At 36.6% G+C, this 18,950-nt stretch overlaps 2 protein-coding genes across 8 annotated transcripts in view; both read left to right on the top strand.

Annotated features, from left to right (window-relative positions):
* Positions 1-235: 235 nt before the first annotated feature.
* On the top strand, positions 236-5,837 carry LOC123513920 (phosphatidylinositol N-acetylglucosaminyltransferase subunit C-like). Its single transcript, XM_045271413.1, has 7 exons — positions 236-826; positions 2,569-2,632; positions 3,781-3,911; positions 4,061-4,229; positions 4,608-4,755; positions 5,168-5,337; positions 5,704-5,837. Exons 1-7 carry the CDS (start codon positions 733-735, stop codon positions 5,747-5,749), a joined length of 822 nt encoding a protein of 273 aa, XP_045127348.1. The 5' UTR covers positions 236-732; the 3' UTR covers positions 5,750-5,837.
* The window catches only part of LOC123513918 (nucleolar protein 14-like), a 16,859-nt gene continuing 3,629 nt past the window's right edge, over positions 5,721-18,950 (top strand). For 4 of the 7 annotated variants that reach the window (XM_045271401.1, XM_045271404.1, XM_045271405.1 and 1 more), the window contains exons 1-15: positions 8,260-8,416; positions 11,080-11,302; positions 11,626-11,775; positions 12,243-12,363; positions 12,506-12,762; positions 13,090-13,319; positions 13,633-13,751; positions 14,179-14,460; positions 14,582-14,736; positions 15,058-15,198; positions 15,661-15,726; positions 16,347-16,511; positions 16,656-16,822; positions 17,169-17,501; positions 17,787-17,942. In XM_045271401.1, coding sequence (XP_045127336.1) covers positions 11,117-11,302; positions 11,626-11,775; positions 12,243-12,363; positions 12,506-12,762; positions 13,090-13,319; positions 13,633-13,751; positions 14,179-14,460; positions 14,582-14,736; positions 15,058-15,198; positions 15,661-15,726; positions 16,347-16,511; positions 16,656-16,822; positions 17,169-17,501; positions 17,787-17,942 — 2,528 coding nt within the window. In that variant the 5' untranslated portion in view covers positions 8,260-8,416; positions 11,080-11,116. Of the gene's footprint in view, positions 5,772-6,583; positions 6,641-8,259; positions 8,417-11,079; positions 11,303-11,625; positions 11,776-12,242; positions 12,364-12,505; positions 12,763-13,089; positions 13,320-13,632; positions 13,752-14,178; positions 14,461-14,581; positions 14,737-15,057; positions 15,199-15,660; positions 15,727-16,346; positions 16,512-16,655; positions 16,823-17,168; positions 17,502-17,786; positions 17,943-18,950 lie in introns of those variants that run through there. The other 3 variants (XM_045271406.1, XM_045271407.1, XM_045271408.1) reach the window with 3 other exon arrangements.

The following is an 18,950-nucleotide window of genomic DNA, read 5'->3' as shown; positions in this document are numbered from 1 at the left end:
AGTAGTAGTAGTAGTGGTGGTGGTGGTGGTGGATATATATATATATATATATATATATATATATATATATATATATATATATATATATATATATATATGGTAATAACAGTAGTCGTAGTAGTAATAGTTGTAGTAATAGAAGTGGTTGTAGTAGTAGTAGTAGTAGTAGCAGGAGTATCCAGTAGTAGTAGTGGTAGTAGTAGTAATAGTAATAGCAGTGATAGTAATAGTAGCCATGGGTGAACACTAAAGAAACAGTACCGCGTGATGGACCTGTCTGTCAGACGATCAGTCACCAGTGACATTGTGTCAGCGTGTCGGCCGTCACCAAGTCACTCCCTTGGTCTGCTTTTGCCTTGAGTGCCTTTCATTCCTGTCAAGCCACCTAACATTCACCGCTCACACATTCATCCTGCGTCTGAACCCTGACTTTCGCTGTTCTTGGTGCAGGGACACACAATAGACAACACGCTTCCATTCACACCGTGCCTTGCTATGCCGGCTCGGGTTTCTCGCCACAGGGCCGCCAGTTTTGAGTTTGACCTGTCCACACTGACTGGACTGAATCCAACCAGATAGCTTAGCCTGTCTACTGCCAGCACCCTCCAGATACACAGCTTGCTAACAAGACAAGCAGTATATGTGAAGTCTTGTGGTGGAAGTATTGGAGAGAGGGAGGAAAGGTTTGCAGTTTGTACGTTTTATCCTAAGGAGAGGAATTAGGGCAAGTGGATGGAATGGCAGGAGTGGAGGAGAGTGCTGTGGAAGAAGCAGCCATTCCCAGACAACTATGTGGGGGATTCCTTCCTCAGGGTTAGCAAGAAACGTAAGTATTTTGGGTATTATTGCAGTTTCAACCAATTCACCACACGTAACTATACACATTCTCACGGTCTAGATCACACTCCTGCAAGCATTTCTAACCCCATTTTTGCTCTATCGGAAATCAATAATAACTTCAGGACAGAATTTAGGTTAGGGTAGGTTTAGTTTCCTTACCCCGCTTTCCCAGGAGGCCCCCAATCTTGTTAGACATAAGGAAAAATATGATAGAGTATATTGGTTGAAACTGCAAATTTACCGTATTTGGCAATTCCATCTTGTTTACCTGTTCTCTCTCTCTCTCTCTCTCTCTCTCTCTCTCTCTCTCTCTCTCTCTCTCTCTCTCTCTCTCTCTCTCTCTCTCTCTCTCTCTACCTTCCTTTCTCATTTAATTTTACATGTTTCTTATGCTGAAACTTTGATGGAATCTTGGTTGGCACTGTCCTAATATAGACATCCCTCCAGCTGTCCTTGTTTCCCAGCTCTCCTTTCACATCTAACGTTAACCTAATCTAACCTAACCTAGCTATGATAACCTAGTTGAGGCGACACACACTGATGATTGCCTTCCTCAGAACCCATCTGACCAATAGAGTGATTAGGTTATGCTAGCTAAGTTAGGTTAGGTTAGGTTAGTTTTGGTTATCATATTTTCATTCCCACATCCCATCAGCTGAGTGAAAGAGCTGCCAAAGGGAAAGCCAGGAAACAAGGACAGCTTTAGGGGGCATCTATATTAGGACAGTGCCTCTTGGATAATATGAAATTAACAATGAGATTTTAATTTGAAGGTATGTTAGGTTAGGTTTAAATCAGTTCACTTCTTTAATTCCACTGTTGATCCCTTAACAATGGAGTTTAGTTTTGGAGATCATGATTTAAGATAAAAAATTTGGCACAAATAAATAGTTGTTTTCTTGATGTTGATTATTTCCATAAAAACCTTTTTATTTCACATTTCCTTGCATGCTTATGTCATTGTTATATGTTAGGAAGCCTGTGTGTTTGTTTGTGTATTTACCTAGTTGTAACATACTGGAGGGGAGCTATGTTCATGCTGTCTTGTCTCTGTTATCCCTAAAATTTTCCAGCTTCATCTTAAGATTTTGTATTGTTGCTGCTTAAGTCACTTCCCTATCTCCTACATTCCAAGCTTCGACAGTTATATGTGGAAAACTGTATATCTTCATGTCCCTCCTGCATGTGCCCTTTTACAGTTTTTCCCTGTGACCCCTGGTGGATCAAATCTTCTCTCTCATACTTGTCGATTCCTTCTTTCAGTCTAAATGTTGCAATCACATTTCTCATTCTTCTCTGTTCCAGGAACATCAAAAATAGTCTTAACAATTTCTCCTCTTAAGGGAGGTCTTTTAGACTTTGAAGCATTTTTTGTTGTAGCACACTGGATGCTCTTCAGCTTCGATAACCAGATCTTTGCTGCATATTCCAACTTTGGACATATCATAGTTACAATAATGTTTTTCATTTTCCGTCGACCTTGCTTGCTCTATCAAAGGCGCTCCAGTCCGTGTGTAAAATATTGTCTCAGGGCTTTATAATCTGCCCTTTAGTCTTCCAATTTTGTGACCTTCCCTCATACATCTTAAGTTCTCAGTCATTAAGAATTTGATCATTATGTGTGTGTGTGTGTGTGTGTGTGTGCCATTGTGGATATAGCTACCATAAGAGCAAGGTAGCATGTTGTGTATGATGCATTTTTCATGCCAGTCTTCCTCTTTCCTACAGGAAAGGAATTATCCTTGTGTGAGGCGTGTCATGGGGCGTTGGCTGTCACTCATGAAATATGCAGGTAAATTAATTGTTGATGGCATTATTCATGAGCTGCATTTTCTTTCTCTCTCTCTCTCTCTCTCTCTCTCTCTCTCTCTCTCTCTCTCTCTCTCTCTCTCTCTCTCTCTCTCTCCTCTCCTCTCCTCTCCTCTCCTCTCTCTCTCTCTCTCTCTCTCTCTCTCCAGGCTAGTTCAGTTGGCCACAAAACTGTCACTTTCCAGCTGGGATCAACAGCAGCTAAGAGTGTGAATAATGTGCATGAATATTTGGGTCATTGTGTATGATTGCTGGCCATCCATACAGATTGATATATGTATAGGAGAGACACTGGCCTAGGCTGACAAAAAGTTACGTTATATCAAAGAAAAAAATTCACTGTATGTGTTATTCAGTTTACAGAACACTAAAAGAAAGGTAATCCAAATATGAGAAGTGACAATAGTAGTAATGATAATGATAGTTATGGTAAACTCTGGAACTTCCTGCCTGCTTCTGTATTTCTATCTTCCTACAACTTGACTTCTTTTAAGAGGTTTCAAGACATTTGTCCCTCATTTCTGGATAACTCTTATGATCTTTAAGGGAACTGGCAACCCAGTGGGCCTTTTACTCATTTTTTTTTTTTTTTTTTTTTTCCTTGTCCAGTTTCCTCTTCTGCTTAAGAAAAAAAGAAAAGCAAACATTTTGGTTAGGTGAATCTTTTTTTATCTGATCATGGTTATAGAAGCTATTTTATTAAAACTTTATTGGCTTAATCAGAATTAGCACATATTACTACCATAGCAAGATGGAAAAAAAAAAAAAAAATTGAAGAATGTTGTGTTTGAAGATTATGCATATGGACAATTCTACTGTTAACTTCTCTAGTACCATGACATGTTTCCATTTTCATTCTGCTTACTATTTTGGTGATTTTATACAGCTTCAGAAACTTGTGTTGGAGATAAAAATAGTGAAGACTCTAGCCACTAATCTTCTGATCTCCATAGACCCTTCCTAATTTAAATAAAATCATCTAATCCTACCCAAGAATAAAGGTAAAAATGCATCCCAGTACTGAAGGGGTTAAACAAGTGGTACAATTAAGCTACTACTTTCTTGTCATGCTGAGAGTGAGAAACTGTAAAGCAACAATGATAATGAAAAATGAACTTGTTTACATTCCAGCTGTTTGGGTCTGGTGGTGATTTTCTTTGGAATATCAGAAGGTCATCTTAACTCTGCTTGTGTCCTGACCTTGACAGCAGCAATGGGAGTTGGGGGCTACATCATCACCAGGACCAAGCTTATTACGTCAGGTGACCCCTATACTAAGCCTTTCTGTGTTGTATTGATATATTATCAATTTTTTTTCTTAGATTTCTGACAATGTATACATACTCAACCATTTATTTATTTGGTATGCTCTTAAAGTACCTCAAAACTTCCTTTACCTGGTGTTGATCAGTACGAGATGACTTGAAGGTAGCGTGCTTCTACATGGTACTGATTGCCTGTGCCTCACCTATCATCAAGAGTCTGACAGGGAGTGTTGCCACAGACTCCATCAATGCCTCCACCACCTTCCTCCTGCTCCTCCGTCTGGCTGTGCACGACTATGGGACAGAAGTGGCAATGTAAGGACTTCCTTGCTCTATCTCCTGGTGGTTGCCTAATGTCTCAGGAATACTTTCTTGTCACTTTTGTTCTTGTGTTCTGTTTATTAGGTTCTCATGTAGAAGTATTTGCTACCTGTGTGGATTTAGTCCAGGAAAAAGATTTTGCAACTTATGTTTTATATTAATACATGAGCACTTGTGATGCCATGATGGGCTCTAATGTTTACTTATTTATTTATTTTTTATATATTTATATTTCATCTCAAAAAAGTAATTATAGTATATAGGCAGTCTTCCTGTTCATGCATCTATCAACATCAACATTGCATTTAGGCAGACTTTCACTTCTACATTCAGTATCATCCATCACCAAACCATTTTATTGCCAACCTGCAGAGTGAACCCAACAGTGTCTCACAACGTGGGTCTCTTTGCCTCGGTGTGTCTGGCATCCAGGCTGGAGAGTGACCTGGATGTCTTCACACTGATGACTGTAGCAGTGACTCTCTTCACACTCTTCCCCAGCTTCAGGAGGTACTTTCAGGTGTGTTACAGCTCAAGGATAGATTCTGGATGAAGTTTGTAAATCTGACTCTTTATGTAAGATACTCTGGTTCGGGCAAATGAAAAAATAAATGAATAAAATTATATATATATATATATATATATATATATATATATATATATATATATATATATATATATATATATATATATATATATATATATATATATCCACTGAGATGCCAGTAAGTGAGGGACACATTGAAGAATATAGCAGGCAAGGATTGTGCACTCTCACCACTACCTTTGTTATTTCAAGAAATAGAATACATTGGACATTTTACTTTTCAGTTTTTCAATTTAAGAATGATAATGATAAAGCAGTTGCAATTTTTTTTCTTTTTCTTTACTGTATGAAAATGATTAGTTTAGAAACAATTATTTTTTGACAGAACCAGTTGGGCTACAGGTGGTCCATTGTGGTGACAATGGTGGTGGCAGTAGTTACAGTGTTAGGAATACTGGTGTATGCTCCCCATCTCCTGCTGCTCTTCCTCATAGCTCTGTTTGTCTGCAATCTCCTTGTTCCAATGTTGTATGTCTCCCTCCAGGGATATAAACAGTAAGTCACACCGTCTGCATTGACAGTAGGCATGGTTAGTATTCAGTTAGCTTTCTGCACTGGCTTCCACTGAGATAGCATTGTACTTCAGTCTTTAGTCCTCTGTTATGGTACATATTTAGATAAGGGGACTGAATCATGAAGAGGAACACTAAATTTTTCAGTTGTGGAGTAGACTATTCAGTTTGTCCCATGTGAATACCAAGTCAAGTGGAATGATCTTTGTTACTAAATGCACAACTAATTTAAACAACCAATGCTGCAATACAAGACTAGGAAGCGGTTTCATCATACCTTGATAAAATATAACTTTACATTTTGATTATTAAAATCTGTTCACACTCATCTTATATATTTCCTTTTCAGAAATATATATGGACCATGGGATGAAGCACAGATTGAAGGCAGATAGGAAATCTTAAATATATCATAAGGTATATATATATTTTTTTTTTGAGATGCAGAATAATGAATGAATACAATACAACTTATTATACAAACTGTCTTTGAGTACATTCCTATGTCAGAGGTTGTGATATTACATTACGTAGGTTTTAAGTACAGGTAAAGCTTCTTCCACGTTAGATGAGATTCTCTCTAGCTCATCCCATCAATTTGTATCCCAACATAGATAAATACAGTCATTTAAAAGCCAAGCTATAATTGCCAGTCTTATATACACTTAGTCACTAATTTTTATTCATTTTTTGTTCCTGGAGAAGCAAAATCAAAGAAAAATCTTTCTCTGTTAATTCTGAGTTGCACATGAGACTGGATGAATGGAAGAATGAGATGAAATGAAAGGAGAAGAGACCCCAATGTCTGAAAGGTGGTATAATGGAAGCCTGGCCAGTGATTTTTTTTTTGAGCTAGGGATAGTGTATCCTGTAGATATGAATGCAAGAAACTATAGATGGTCTCAGTCCAACAGCAATGTGTAGATGTGTGACATGGGAGATTGAGGATCAGATGGTGCAACATGTGGTGGTGAAGTGTGAGAGGCATGAAAGATAAAAGAGAGACATTTGAAATGATTCTGATTTGGTTAGGAAAGAAAGAGAAGAAAAGACAGAACTGGAATGAATGGGAATGCTGCTGGGATTGTGTGGGGAGAGAAATGAAAAGGATGATTCAAGGATGTGAGGGAGTTCCTGGATAGAATGTGGCATGCTGGATAAGAATTGATAGTATGAAACATGGTGATTATCTTCTGTTAGCTATTTCTTTTTTCATTTTTTCCCTACAGGAGTTGCTGGTACAAAGGTCTGCCTCAGGAGGAATTTGAGTCACTTGTAGAATTAAGGTCAGTGCTTCCACAGGGGGATTTTAATTCTTTATATTAATTGGATGTGTGTGGGAGATTTTTTAGGTGTGCTGTGGATGATTTTTGTGTATACTGGGTGTTTCTAGTGAGTTTTGGGTGTTTATTGTCATTTTGAAGTGTTGCATGGGGTGTTGATTGTGTTTTGGGTTATTTTTAAGTGTTTTAATTGAGGGGTGTGTTTGGGATGTGTTTTGTGGTATGGTGTTGTTGTACATTGTGTTTCCAGTGAGTTCTGAGTGTGTTTGTTGGAATTTTTAGGTGTTACATTTGGTTTTGAGTGTGCTTTGGGTTATTGTTTAGTGTTTCATGTCTTGGGTGTGTTTGATTGTGTGAGAGAGTGGTGTTCTGGTTGTGTTTGGGTGTATGTATGGGTCTCCTGAAGTTTTGGGTGTTATTATATGAATACATACATTCATTCATTGATATTTCCTTAAAAAAAACCTCCCTGACAAAGCTGGATTTTCTTATATTTCTCTGGATTTTTATATTTTCTTCTGTAACACTGATTAACCTCTCCAGTACTGGGACGCATTTTTACCATGAGTTTTGGGTACAATTAGACGATTCTGTTTACATTAGGAAAGGTTACTGAATGTCAGAAGATTGATGGCCAGTCATCACTATTTAAGCCTCCATGTAATTTTTTGAAGCTGAATAAAATCACCAAATATTAAGCAGAATTAATATATAAACACGGCATGATACTGAAGGGGTTAAGATAAAAACTTTCAAGATGCTCTCCTCAGAGAAGAGAACTGGGGCACATCCCTCTCTCTAATTTGGAAGGTGCGAGTCTTTGTGAATGAGTCGTGCGTCTGAAGGGATTTCTCATCTGCCCATGCGCAGTAGTGTGGGGATAGAATCATGCAAGAGGACACGATCTGCGGCAGTGTGTCCTACCACGGGAAACGGAGAGAGCTGGCGGGACGCGCCAAAAAATAATGATACGAAACTATATATATATATATATATATATATATATATATATATATATATATATATATATATATATATATATATATATATATATATATATATATATATATATATATATATATATAGATAGATAGATAGATAGATAGATATATATATATATATATATATATATATATATATATATATATATATATATATATATATATATATATATATATATATATATATATATATATATATATATATATATATAGAGAGAGAGAGATTGATTGATTGATTGATTGATTGATTGATAACTTTATTGTTGAAAAGTGTATATAACAAGGGAGGGGGTCGGGTCATGCCAACCACTCCCTAAACATGGGACATCGAAATTATACTGATAACGGAAATACCGAAGCTAAAATAATGGTATTTCTCTCTTCATAATTTCGGTAGACATTTTATTTATACTGCCAGGGGTATCAAAGTGTGCGCCAAACATCCACAGTTAGCGCTGCAGCTACCCTATCAACAAGACAACATTGGAAAATTCCTCTTTGTAGAAAACATTGCCAAATTAAAGGAAAATAAAGAAATATTACATAAAATGTGGAAAATAGGTTATAACAAGAAAATACAGGAACAACAATAACAAACAAATAAAATGACAAGACGTGAGGAGGTGCCGTTGCAAAGGCTACCACATCCAATGCCACAACACCCACCATGTGAGTGTCTTGCTTTCCGTGGCTCGTCTTTTTGCCTTCCTTTCCCACAGCTTTATGTAGGATTCGAAACTCCACCGTGATTACGGACGCGGACACAGATATACAGTGGGTGAGTGTTGTCATGTGCTGGGGAATATTGAGATAAGGCCAACGTATTGTATTTCTTGATGTACAGAGTGCTTGTTATGGGGCTCCAGTTACCCTGAACGAGAACTCCCACCTGATGTGATGGAGGAAGAAAGACCAGGTTGAGACTGGCGAAGGAATGAAGGAAGGGTAGTGTGGAGATAACCTTAGTCTCTGCTCTGGCTAATACTTTCTTGTCAAATAAAAATTTGATTGCAGAAATCGTACAATATATATGAATTTCCGGTAACTTGTTAAAGGAAAAAAAACAGCAGGTTATAGGTTGATAGATATTAGATAGAGTCGTCGACCGTGTCGTTCATGTGATGGTCGCCTTACGTTTTAATCTTGATTCACGATCTTGCCACAATTGTTCTTAAGTACCACCTGACCTAACCTAACCTATCCTGGATATGGCTCCATTGCAAACATTACATCTAGATCCTTCCCAAGGGTTGGTAACCAAACCCAACATTATAATCTCAATTTGATGCTCGTCACGAGTCAAACCCGACATTATAACCTTTTAGCTGGTCAGGGGCAGGGATGGGGATGCTGTACCCCAACAGCTCCCCCCCCTCAGTGAATACTAACCAGCCCCAGCTTGAAGGTTGTAATGTTGGGGTTTGTTTAGTAATCCTTGGGTGGGTCCACGAAGGGGTCACAGCCTCCTGGCTAGGTTATTTTATTTTATTTTTTATTTATTATTATTATTATTTTTTTTTTTTAGCCTGAAGCATTTTTTTTTCAATGTAGTGGATACAGCCAGAAATGTAGCAAGTCATTGGCAGCACTACTCAACAATAACAAGGCAACCCTTGCCACTGATGCCACCATCATCAAAGTATTTTCAGAGATTTTTAATGTGATTTTGTCGATTTCCGACTTCTTTTGCAATGCGCATTACAGCAATACTCTGCTTAACAAACAGGATAGGGGGGTGTCAAAGCTGTTCATAGAGCAAAAATTCGTTAAGTGGACGTAATTTTCCCAGAGAAAATAATGGAAATAGGGGGGATGCATTCTGGGTTGGTCCCCAGCATACCACATGGGTTAAAAAAGATTATATATACATACTTGTACCATCAATAACCAAGTATCCCCAAGTTTTTAATGAAGAAAATGACAATATAATGGAAACATGAGAATTCATGTAAAGTCCCTACTTAGTGTCTGGGTCTTCTAATATATGACATCTGTAAACAACACTGTAAGTAATCACTCAACAGCACACACTGGGACACTGGACAATGGACACTGCGGCTCCAGCTGACACTATCGTAGCCACGCTGACTTATCTACCCCAGTTGAACCGCAGATTGGAATAATACACTTGTTCAAACATTCGCAGTTCCATCTCAAATAAGGATTTGCACCCTTAAAAGCGCAAACATAGAGCACACCGTATTTCCGGTATAAATTCAACCAAGTTACAGTGAATGAGGGGTTTACAGCTTTGAACCAATTTCAGATAAACGTTTTGACATGGAACACCACTATTTGTCAAGTACGACACAATTTATTCACAACTAATGGAATAATTCTCATTAACAATTTGCACACAATATCAAGTGGTGTAAAACGCTAAGATGAATAATATAATGTATGGTGAATTGGGCCACAGGTGGTACAAGAGTTTAGTGGCTACACGCTAAAGACAGAGGTGGAGAGCCAGCCAATCACAGTGAAGCTGCCGCGTTTGGTCCCTCACCCAGCAAATTCAAACCTAGAAAATTTGTTAAAACGGATGTGGTTGTACGTTATGCGGACTTTTTTTTATCTAACTTCATATAGTACATTAAACCGGAAATTCGTTAGACGAACGTTCGTTAAGTGGAGTATTACTGCACTTGATTTGATGCTGCCCACACAAAAAACCTCAATGAGAGGTAGGCATAAATTGGAGTTGAAAATAGTCATTAGTCAAAAAATATTAATTGCGACAGAAATTATATGTACCATCAATCAATTTACAACACTTCTCACCACAAAAACATAAGCCTTCCATAAGATTCCATAGTTGGGTAAAATGGCAAAGTGACCATTTATTTTTCTTATTTGCTTTGCTTAGCCTTGGTGATGGCTGATGAAAGGACATAAGATTTGTACTACTACTATGCTTTGTGGGATCTGAGATGGAGATAGCCATACATGCATATGAAGCTACAGTAATACCTTGGGTAAAAATGTGCAACTGGTCCTTCCTTTGCCAAATGTGGCTATTTATCTCCTTTGATGTTTTTAGGAAATGTGAAATTTGATCTATGAAACCAAACTTAATCTGACCTAATGTAATTTAAACCTATATAACTTTTCCTGGCACGCTTTGTTGATTTTTAAAAGCATTAATACAATTTAACAATAGCTGGTCACAGTTGAGTTGGGTTTGCTTGGCTGACTTTCTGGAGAGCACCAGATGTGATAGATACCAGAACTAAAACCAAAGAACTTTATGTTTAACAAAGAATCTTCTTTGACGTAAAGTATTGTGAGTATACCACCACAGCAAGTAGTGGTGTCACTACTTACTGACAATGACTAGCAGTAAACATTAACAATAACTTGAGTGTTATTGGTCTCTATTCGTTGTCATTTTTGTCATATTTTGTATTCTCTGATATTTTTCCTTTTTTTTTTTTTTTTCAGGATATTGATATAGCATTTCGTTACTGAGGTATTGAAGATGGGAAAGAAGGGAAAGTTCAAGCCTAGAGCTGGGGCAGACCAGCGGCAAGGCAGTCAAGCCAAAGGGAAGAAGCATAATCCCTTTGAGATTCACATCAATCGAGTGAAGCATGATGTTATGGGGAGAAAGAGCAAGACAGACAGAGGCTTGCCAGGGGTGTCCAGAGCGAAAGCAATGAAAAAGGTAGGAAGATCAGGTTTCAGATCTTTTATGGTGGTCTTTTTCTAATTTCTGTCATGTAGATAAAAGATGTATGTTCTATTTTATTTTTATTCATAATTTGTTTAATTTTTCTTTATTTTATGTTTTTGCTATTAACAGATTTATGAAGCAGTTTATTTTGTTCAGCATATGATCACATTCTTATAGTATTTCTTGTTTTATGTGTGTTTGTACTTGCATGTTTGTATCATGTCTCTGTATAGTCTTGCCATGACATAATATCAATACTTGTACAAAGTTAACATTGTTGACTGCTTGTATAAAGTAAACTCTTGTATTTTCAGAGAGAAAAAACCTTATTACAAGAATATAAAGTTCGTCACAAGAGCAACGTTTTCCTAGATAGACGGATTGGTGAAAACAATGCTCATATGGATCCAGAGCAGAAAATGGCACTTCGCCTTGCTGCAGAAAAAAGACGACAGTTTGGGAAGGTAAGAATTTTATTTTCTTTAAAAATCTAGTTTGTTGATTCCATCCATGGATGCTGCTTTTGGTGTTCTTCTACATATACAAACTATTAATGCATCATTCTCTCTCTCTCTCTCTCTCTCTCTCTCTCTCTCTCTCTCTCTCTCTCTCTCTCTCTCTCTCTCTCTCTCTCTCTTGATTTGTTTTTTCTCTTACTCTGTATCACTACATTTCTTCTTTCTATGGCATCACCCATCAATGTAACTTCCTCACATCTCAACCTGGCTAATATTATAGTGTAAAGAAAATGCAAAGCTTATTGCATTGTTATTCTTGTGGAATCATATTTTGCATTACTTTAAACTTCCATAACAGTTGTAGACTTTAGATTTCTGGCTGCTTCTCTTGATCATTAGTCAGACTAAGATCAATCAAGCCAGCTTTGAATGACATGAAGAATGCTATTTGATGGGTGTTTATTCTTTAACAGAAGTCACTTTTCAACTTGAATGAGGATGAAGAGTTGACACATGCAGGCCTTGCCCTTGATGACTCCAACCTGAACGACAAGCTTGGCCTCAGTGATGATGAGGACGATGACATGCTGGATGGTAAGTTCTAGTTTTCTCTTTCATACAGTTTATATATATATATATATATATATATATATATATATATATATATATATATATATATATATATATATATATATATATTTGTAGAGTTTTACATTAATCTTTTTTTTTGTTAAAGCCAAGTTTGTGAAGGAGCAGCATTTTGGTGGTGGACTACTCACCAAGCTGGATGGTGCTGATGAAACTGACAAAGGGAAACCCAAGAGTAAAAAGGAATGGATTGATGAAATTATCGCTGAATCAAAGAAAAAGAAGGCAGAATCCAGGAAAGAAAAAGAGGAGCAGTATGAGGCTGTCAGTAAACTTAATTCAGAACTTCAGTCATTTATGAAGTTGATGGCAAATCAGGCAATGACCAAAGATGATAAGGACAGCGTAAGTAGACACATTATGTTCATTTGCCAAGATTAATCTGAGGAATTTAGCATAAACATACTATAAGAAAAAGTTTTATTTCTAAACCAAATAAGATATTCTGATTTACATGTATCTCAGTTGTCTAAGAGTGTATGAAGTAAAGTCCATCACGTACATGTATTAGCTATCCATTATCCTTTGTGAACCCTACATTACCCTGTATTCACACATTATACTTTTGACTTTTTTCAACAAAGGTCTTCCTTTGTAATATAGTTCTGTTACTTCAGCATATTTCTTATTATGCTTGCCATACATTCTTTAATAAGTTTTATCCATGCCCAGGCAAGAAAGAACTGTGAATTCAGAGACTACGACACTTTGGTACAAGAACTTGTCTTTGACCGTACTGGTAAAGCAAAAGCTGTAGAGAAGCTCAAGACACCAGAAGAATTAATAAGTGAGGAACGGCAACATCTACTGAACCTGGAGGCGGATCGAGTGAGACGAATGAAAGGAGAGAAACCAAGTTCATCAGGAGCCAAACCAAAGAGTGCTGATGACCTTGATGATGGGTAAGTTATATGTGAAAATATGTAAAAATTAATGAACTATTTATAGAAGCAATAAATTAGGAATAGATGACAGTTTTCACTCTGTCTTAGTATTTCAAATTAAGTAATTTGTTTGAAAGCCAAATTTTGGTATAGCAACAGAAGCAATTATATGACTTAAAACTAATTTGTTTGAAAAGAGATGTGTGTTCACTCAACTGGTTTCATACTTCTAATAAGGAATATGATGAAGCATGGAATGAAGCTAAGACCCTATTAGTAAATGTAGTTTGAAAGTATGGTAATCTATTTTACTTTGCCTGATACATTTCAGATTTACATTAACTCAAGACCAGAGATTTCATGTCAGTTATAAAGATGGTGAAATAATGACACACACTGACTTGAAGGAGAATGATGATGATGATGAACAGAGAAATAATGACAGTGAAGGTGAGTTAATCTTCACTTGTGTGGGCTTAGTGGAAAGCCATCTGCATGAGCTGCATCTGAAAGTGATTCTGTTTGTGAGAACATGTTTCACAATGTCCACCTAGCCAATACCATTTTATATTTGTGCTGCAAATGTACATTTTCCCGTCATACGTTTATGTGCACAACTTCAGAGAATGCTTATTGATTTTAAGTACAAAATGCAGTTTTTAAAGATGTGTAATTTATTCTCCCATCTTAGGAGTCCAAATATTTTCTCTGATTGATTTTGCAGGTGTACCTTTAGCATATTCCTGTCCACTTTTTTTTCTATGCGTGCAAAGCATATCTGGCTCATATATATATATATATATATATATATATATATATATATATATATATATTATATTTATTTATTTATTTTTTTTTTTACATCTTATATTCCCAGACGAAAAGGATGGAGAAGAAGAGGAAGCGGAAGAGGAGGAGGAAGAGGAAGAGGAAGAGGATAAAGGAGAGGAAGAGAAGGAAGATACAAATGTTGAAGAAAAAGATTCAGATGAAGAAAGTGATAGATATTCTGATATTCTTGAGGAAAGTGAGAGTGAGGGTGATGAAGAAATTGATGTGAAGAGAGAAAAGAATGTCACACAGAACAAAAAAGTGAAGGATACACAGAAAAAAGAAATGATGGAAGCAGCAAAGAAGGAAATTCCATATACATTTGAAGGTATGGATGAGAATCAACACTTTTGATTGTGAGAAAGTAAGAAAGTATTGTTGTTGAGGTATAATAAGAGAGAGAGAGAGAGAGAGAGAGAGACCAAATGACACTAATGAATTATTTCCAGTTCCCCAAGACTATGAGGCATTTTGGGCTTTGCTGGAGAACCATTCCCCACAAGAAGTTGGTGTTATTCTAGAAAGAATGATAACTTGCAATCACCCAAGCCTTGGGGGCAAGAACAAGGACAAGTGTGATGATGTCTTTGCTTATATCCTGCAGGTGAGGATGTTTATTGTTTTGGTAGAGATATTTGATAAGAAAACTTAGTTATAATGGAGATCAGATAAGAATGAAACAAAAAATATATACCGTTGGGAATGCCTGTGTACAGCTTGGGTGAAGTGCTATCTGTTAAAAATATATAGATAATTTTTTTTTTTTTTTTTTTTTAGGAAATGCTGAGAGTTATCTTTGTGAGATCTATCATAGTTAACTGAAGAAATGTTCCTCCCTGAAATGTATTCTTTAATGATGTTATTGACAAGTTTTAGTGTAAGGTACATTAGATTATTAAAAATATTTTTGAATGAAAAATTTCAGACTCTGCATATTCTAACAGACGAGGATGGAGACTCCCCTCTTCTGGATGTGTCCCCTTTTATGTATGTTGACCAGTTGGTGTCACCACTTTACACAATTACTCAGGTGTCACCAGTAAACTCAGCAAAAGCACTCTTGCAGGTGAGAATTACTTCCCCATTATAAAATTGTGTTTCGTAAGTGGCAGCACACTTCTAAGAGAGTAACCCAGAAAGTGTTTGACATGCAGGCTGTCACTCACACGTGTACTAGCAATACTTATTATTCCTGTTTGCCAAAGCTCATGTTTTATCTTATGTAAAACCAGGCTTTTGGCTGATGCTTTAGATGTAAGTGGAGAGTATACTGATTGGCATAACAAGAAATATGAAGCTAATGTCATGGATTAGGGAGTAAATCAAAGTTAGACATTTTAGCCACAATCAGTAGAAAAGAAGTGGACATAGCCTTGATATATAACTGACGGAACTGGTAATGTATGAAAAGTCTGTCACAGAATGGCAGCTTTGAGAGTGTGGATTTATGAAGTAATTCTCTCTCTCTCTCTCTCTCTCTCTCTCTCTCTCTCTCTCTCTCTCTCTCTCTCTCTCTCTCTCTCTCTAGGTTATTGAAGAAAAGTATGAGGACTGCTCCAAAACAAAATTTAAGAAATATCCCTTGGCTAGCACGGTGAGTAAATATCTGGCAAAAATTGTAATTATAAGTTGAGGTGAATGGTTTGTGGTTCATATCTAAAGCACCCAAGGTTCAAATCCTTAGCTGAGCTGAGAATGATGAAAGACATTTTGTTTTGCATCATCACTATAATGTCTTAATTAAGTTAGAAATGTGATTTATGCCTGTCTCCTGAAAACTGCCTTTATGATTTTCCATGGTCAGTCATTCATTTGTTTACCTAACAATGAATTCTCAAAGTGTATTTCCGAGTGTGGGTCAGTTGTGTTGCTCATCCGAGTAATGCTTTGAAGCAAGAAAGGAATGTTTGAATAGGAAGATGTGGAGGTGCTCTGGCACAGCCAGCCTGACATGCTCCGTAAGAGGATGAGCCACCAGAGAGATAAATGGATAGATTCTTTTGAATTTCCCCATTTCATGTCTTTAATTTCAATTTAGTTCCATTGAGGGGCATGACATTTATTTCTTGTGCTCTCATTTTACTTATCTCTCTATGTTGATTTCATCCTTGCATAGTAATATATGACATATAATGTTTTTGCTTTGATCTCTTCTTGAAAAGGAAAAAGATGCATAAACACTTCTGAAATGTGCTTTATTTTCTGATTTTTCAGTTTGTTTTCTTGAAAATAGCTGGCCTGCTTTTTCCAGCATCAGATTACATCCATCCAGTTATGACGCCAGTGATGGTGTTCCTATGCCAGCTACTGGGTCAGGCAAGGATCTCCACGTGTAGGGATATCACAGCAGCATTGTTCACAGCTCATCTCTTGCATGAGGTAAGGAAAGTGGTTTCATAAACTTAACCATAATATAACCAGTGCAAAAGAAATTAACATGCCCAACAAATTCACATCAAATACTGATTGCTGCAGATTAGAACTGGTGTGAAGACTGCACTTGATATCTGTTATTTTTTACAGTACCTAAGTCTCTCCAAGCGATTTGTACCGGAACTGACAAACACAATGAATGGGCTCTTGTTCATGGCTGTTAGAAGCCAAGACAAGACTCAACTCCCTCTCACTCCCCCATTCAAGTGTGTTGGACCCACTGCCTCCTTGCTTGTGCTGGAAACACCTGTGACACGGTAAGATTTTTAGATATATTACTCATTCCTGTAATTTGGAGAGACTTTCAGACAGTATCATAATCATTCCTATTTGGAAAGTAATGCTCCTCTTTCTTCTTGAGATACTAGTGACACTTGGATAATAACATTTAAATAAATCTAGTAAAAGGAATTTCCTGGGCATAGTGGTCAAAACGTTGGTGTACACTTACTTTTTTAGAATAACAATAAGTAGACTTGAGACTTATGTAGTTTGACCAGCCTCCTATCTTGTAAACATTTTAATGTTAATATGAGATTTTTTAATGTTTTCTTTGATACTTATTAGATCAAATATTCAAAATATTTTCCTTACTAATTTCAGATTTTCAGAAACCAAGTTGGTGTTTGAAGATCTTAACAACAGAGAAAGACAAATTGATGATGACTTCAGAATCAATGCATTCTGTAAAGCTGTCAAATTACTAAAGCTTTTGAGCAACTGTTGGATAGAATTGCCATCCATCCGTGCTATCATGACTCCTACAAAGACACTTTTGCAGGCAATGACCTTAGAAAATTATACTGATAATGTAAAGAAACTTGTAGAAGAATTACTTTCAGTATTTGAATCCTTACCAAGTGAAGGGAATGCACTTGTGAGAGAAGAAAGGAAACCCACAGCAATCCACATGTTTGAACCTGCTATTGAAAAAATGTAAGTACATCATTTTATCATCATTACATTTTTTGATGTATGAAATGTATTAGTGGTAACCAAACTATTTATACAATTTAGATATTGCTTATACAATTGTGCATTCATTTGTATACATATTTGTTTCTTTGGATCAAGTTTTGTACTCTTGTATGAATCCATTTTTCCCTTAACGAGAAATGCATTGTATACAATTGTAGACTCATGTTACATGTGTAAGCTTTATGATTAAGTTTTTTTTTTTCCCATTGTCTTCTTATTTTTTTTGTTTTCTCACTTACCAAGAATTGATGGTGTCAAGAAACGTCATGGAACCAAAGAATATCTTGAGAAGCAAAAGCTTATCCATAAGCTGAAGCGAGAGAAAAAGGGAGCACGAAAAGCAGTACGGGGCGACACAGCTTTCTTGGCACGCCAGCAGCTGCAAGAAACACTACAGAGGTATTGTTGTGTGATGTTAGAGTATCATGAATTTTCCAACTTTTCCTCTTGTGGTAGGGGAGATGACCAGGTTACACATCATGTGGCTAGTTAACCCCTTCTTGGCGGAGGATCTATATATAGACGTTTCAAAACTGGGACTTTTTGTGAGATCATCTTTATGGTACAGTGGAACTATGCGCGCTTTGGGGTCCGAGGGGTCTCTGAGGGATCTCTAAGCGCACGGGTTCAAATCCTGTCCACGGTCCGAGTGTAGGTTGGGCTTCCTCACTCGGGGCAACGGTTTCCTAGCGGGTGGGCTTTGAGATAGGAGGTACCCCTTTAGCCCATAAATTCCTGTGAAAAGCCCACATGGTATAAAAAAAAAAAAAAAAAGTTGTAGCATGACAAACTATTCATTACAAGTAACAAAATTCATGAAATAAATCATTATTTGGCTTTTCAAATACCCAGACTTTGCCAACATTGCCTCTCAAGGCCTGTCACCACTTGTGCTTTGTCAGTGGTGGATGTGTGGTGCAAATCAGCTAATATTGGCAATTTTTTTGCATCTCTTCTACTTTCTTGTATTATTAGTATCATGTCAAAGAGAATGAACAAAACCGTTTTACTCAGCAGAAGTGTTGCCTAAAAAAGAATAGTTACAAAATGAGTACTTGAAAAATATGAAGAAAAGTGAAGTAAATTACATCCAGGTCACAAGTCCTGGATATGAGTACCTCTAAAAATTTATAAAAATATTGTAAATTTACAATATATATAGATTCAATTGTTTATTTAGTTTTGTGGCAGTCTATATATAGATGTCACTTGTTCAATTTTGCATCTATATATAGATTCAATTATTTGTTCAGTTTTGTGGCAGAGTTTTATATATATATATATATATATATATATATATATATATATATATATATATATATATATATATATATATATATATATATATATGGATGAAAGTATGAAGAGTCTATATATAGATGATTTTCTATCTGGGAGGAAAAACAT

Source organism: Portunus trituberculatus, chromosome 37 (assembly GCF_017591435.1).
Source record: "Portunus trituberculatus isolate SZX2019 chromosome 37, ASM1759143v1, whole genome shotgun sequence".
NCBI classification, from domain to species: domain Eukaryota; kingdom Metazoa; phylum Arthropoda; class Malacostraca; order Decapoda; family Portunidae; genus Portunus; species Portunus trituberculatus.
Note: the sequence above shows the minus strand (reverse complement) of the source record. Positions and strands in the feature narration are given on the sequence as shown.

Coding starts and splice junctions, on each gene's coding strand:
- LOC123513920 (XM_045271413.1), top strand. CDS start 733: ATGGAATGGCAGGAGTGGAGGAGAGTGCTGTGGAAGAAGCAGCCATTC. Junction 2,633..3,780: donor GTCACTCATGAAATATGCAG/GTAAATTAATTG, acceptor TTTACATTCCAG/CTGTTTGGGTCTGGTGGTGA. Junction 4,230..4,607: donor TATGGGACAGAAGTGGCAAT/GTAAGGACTTCC, acceptor GCCAACCTGCAG/AGTGAACCCAACAGTGTCTC.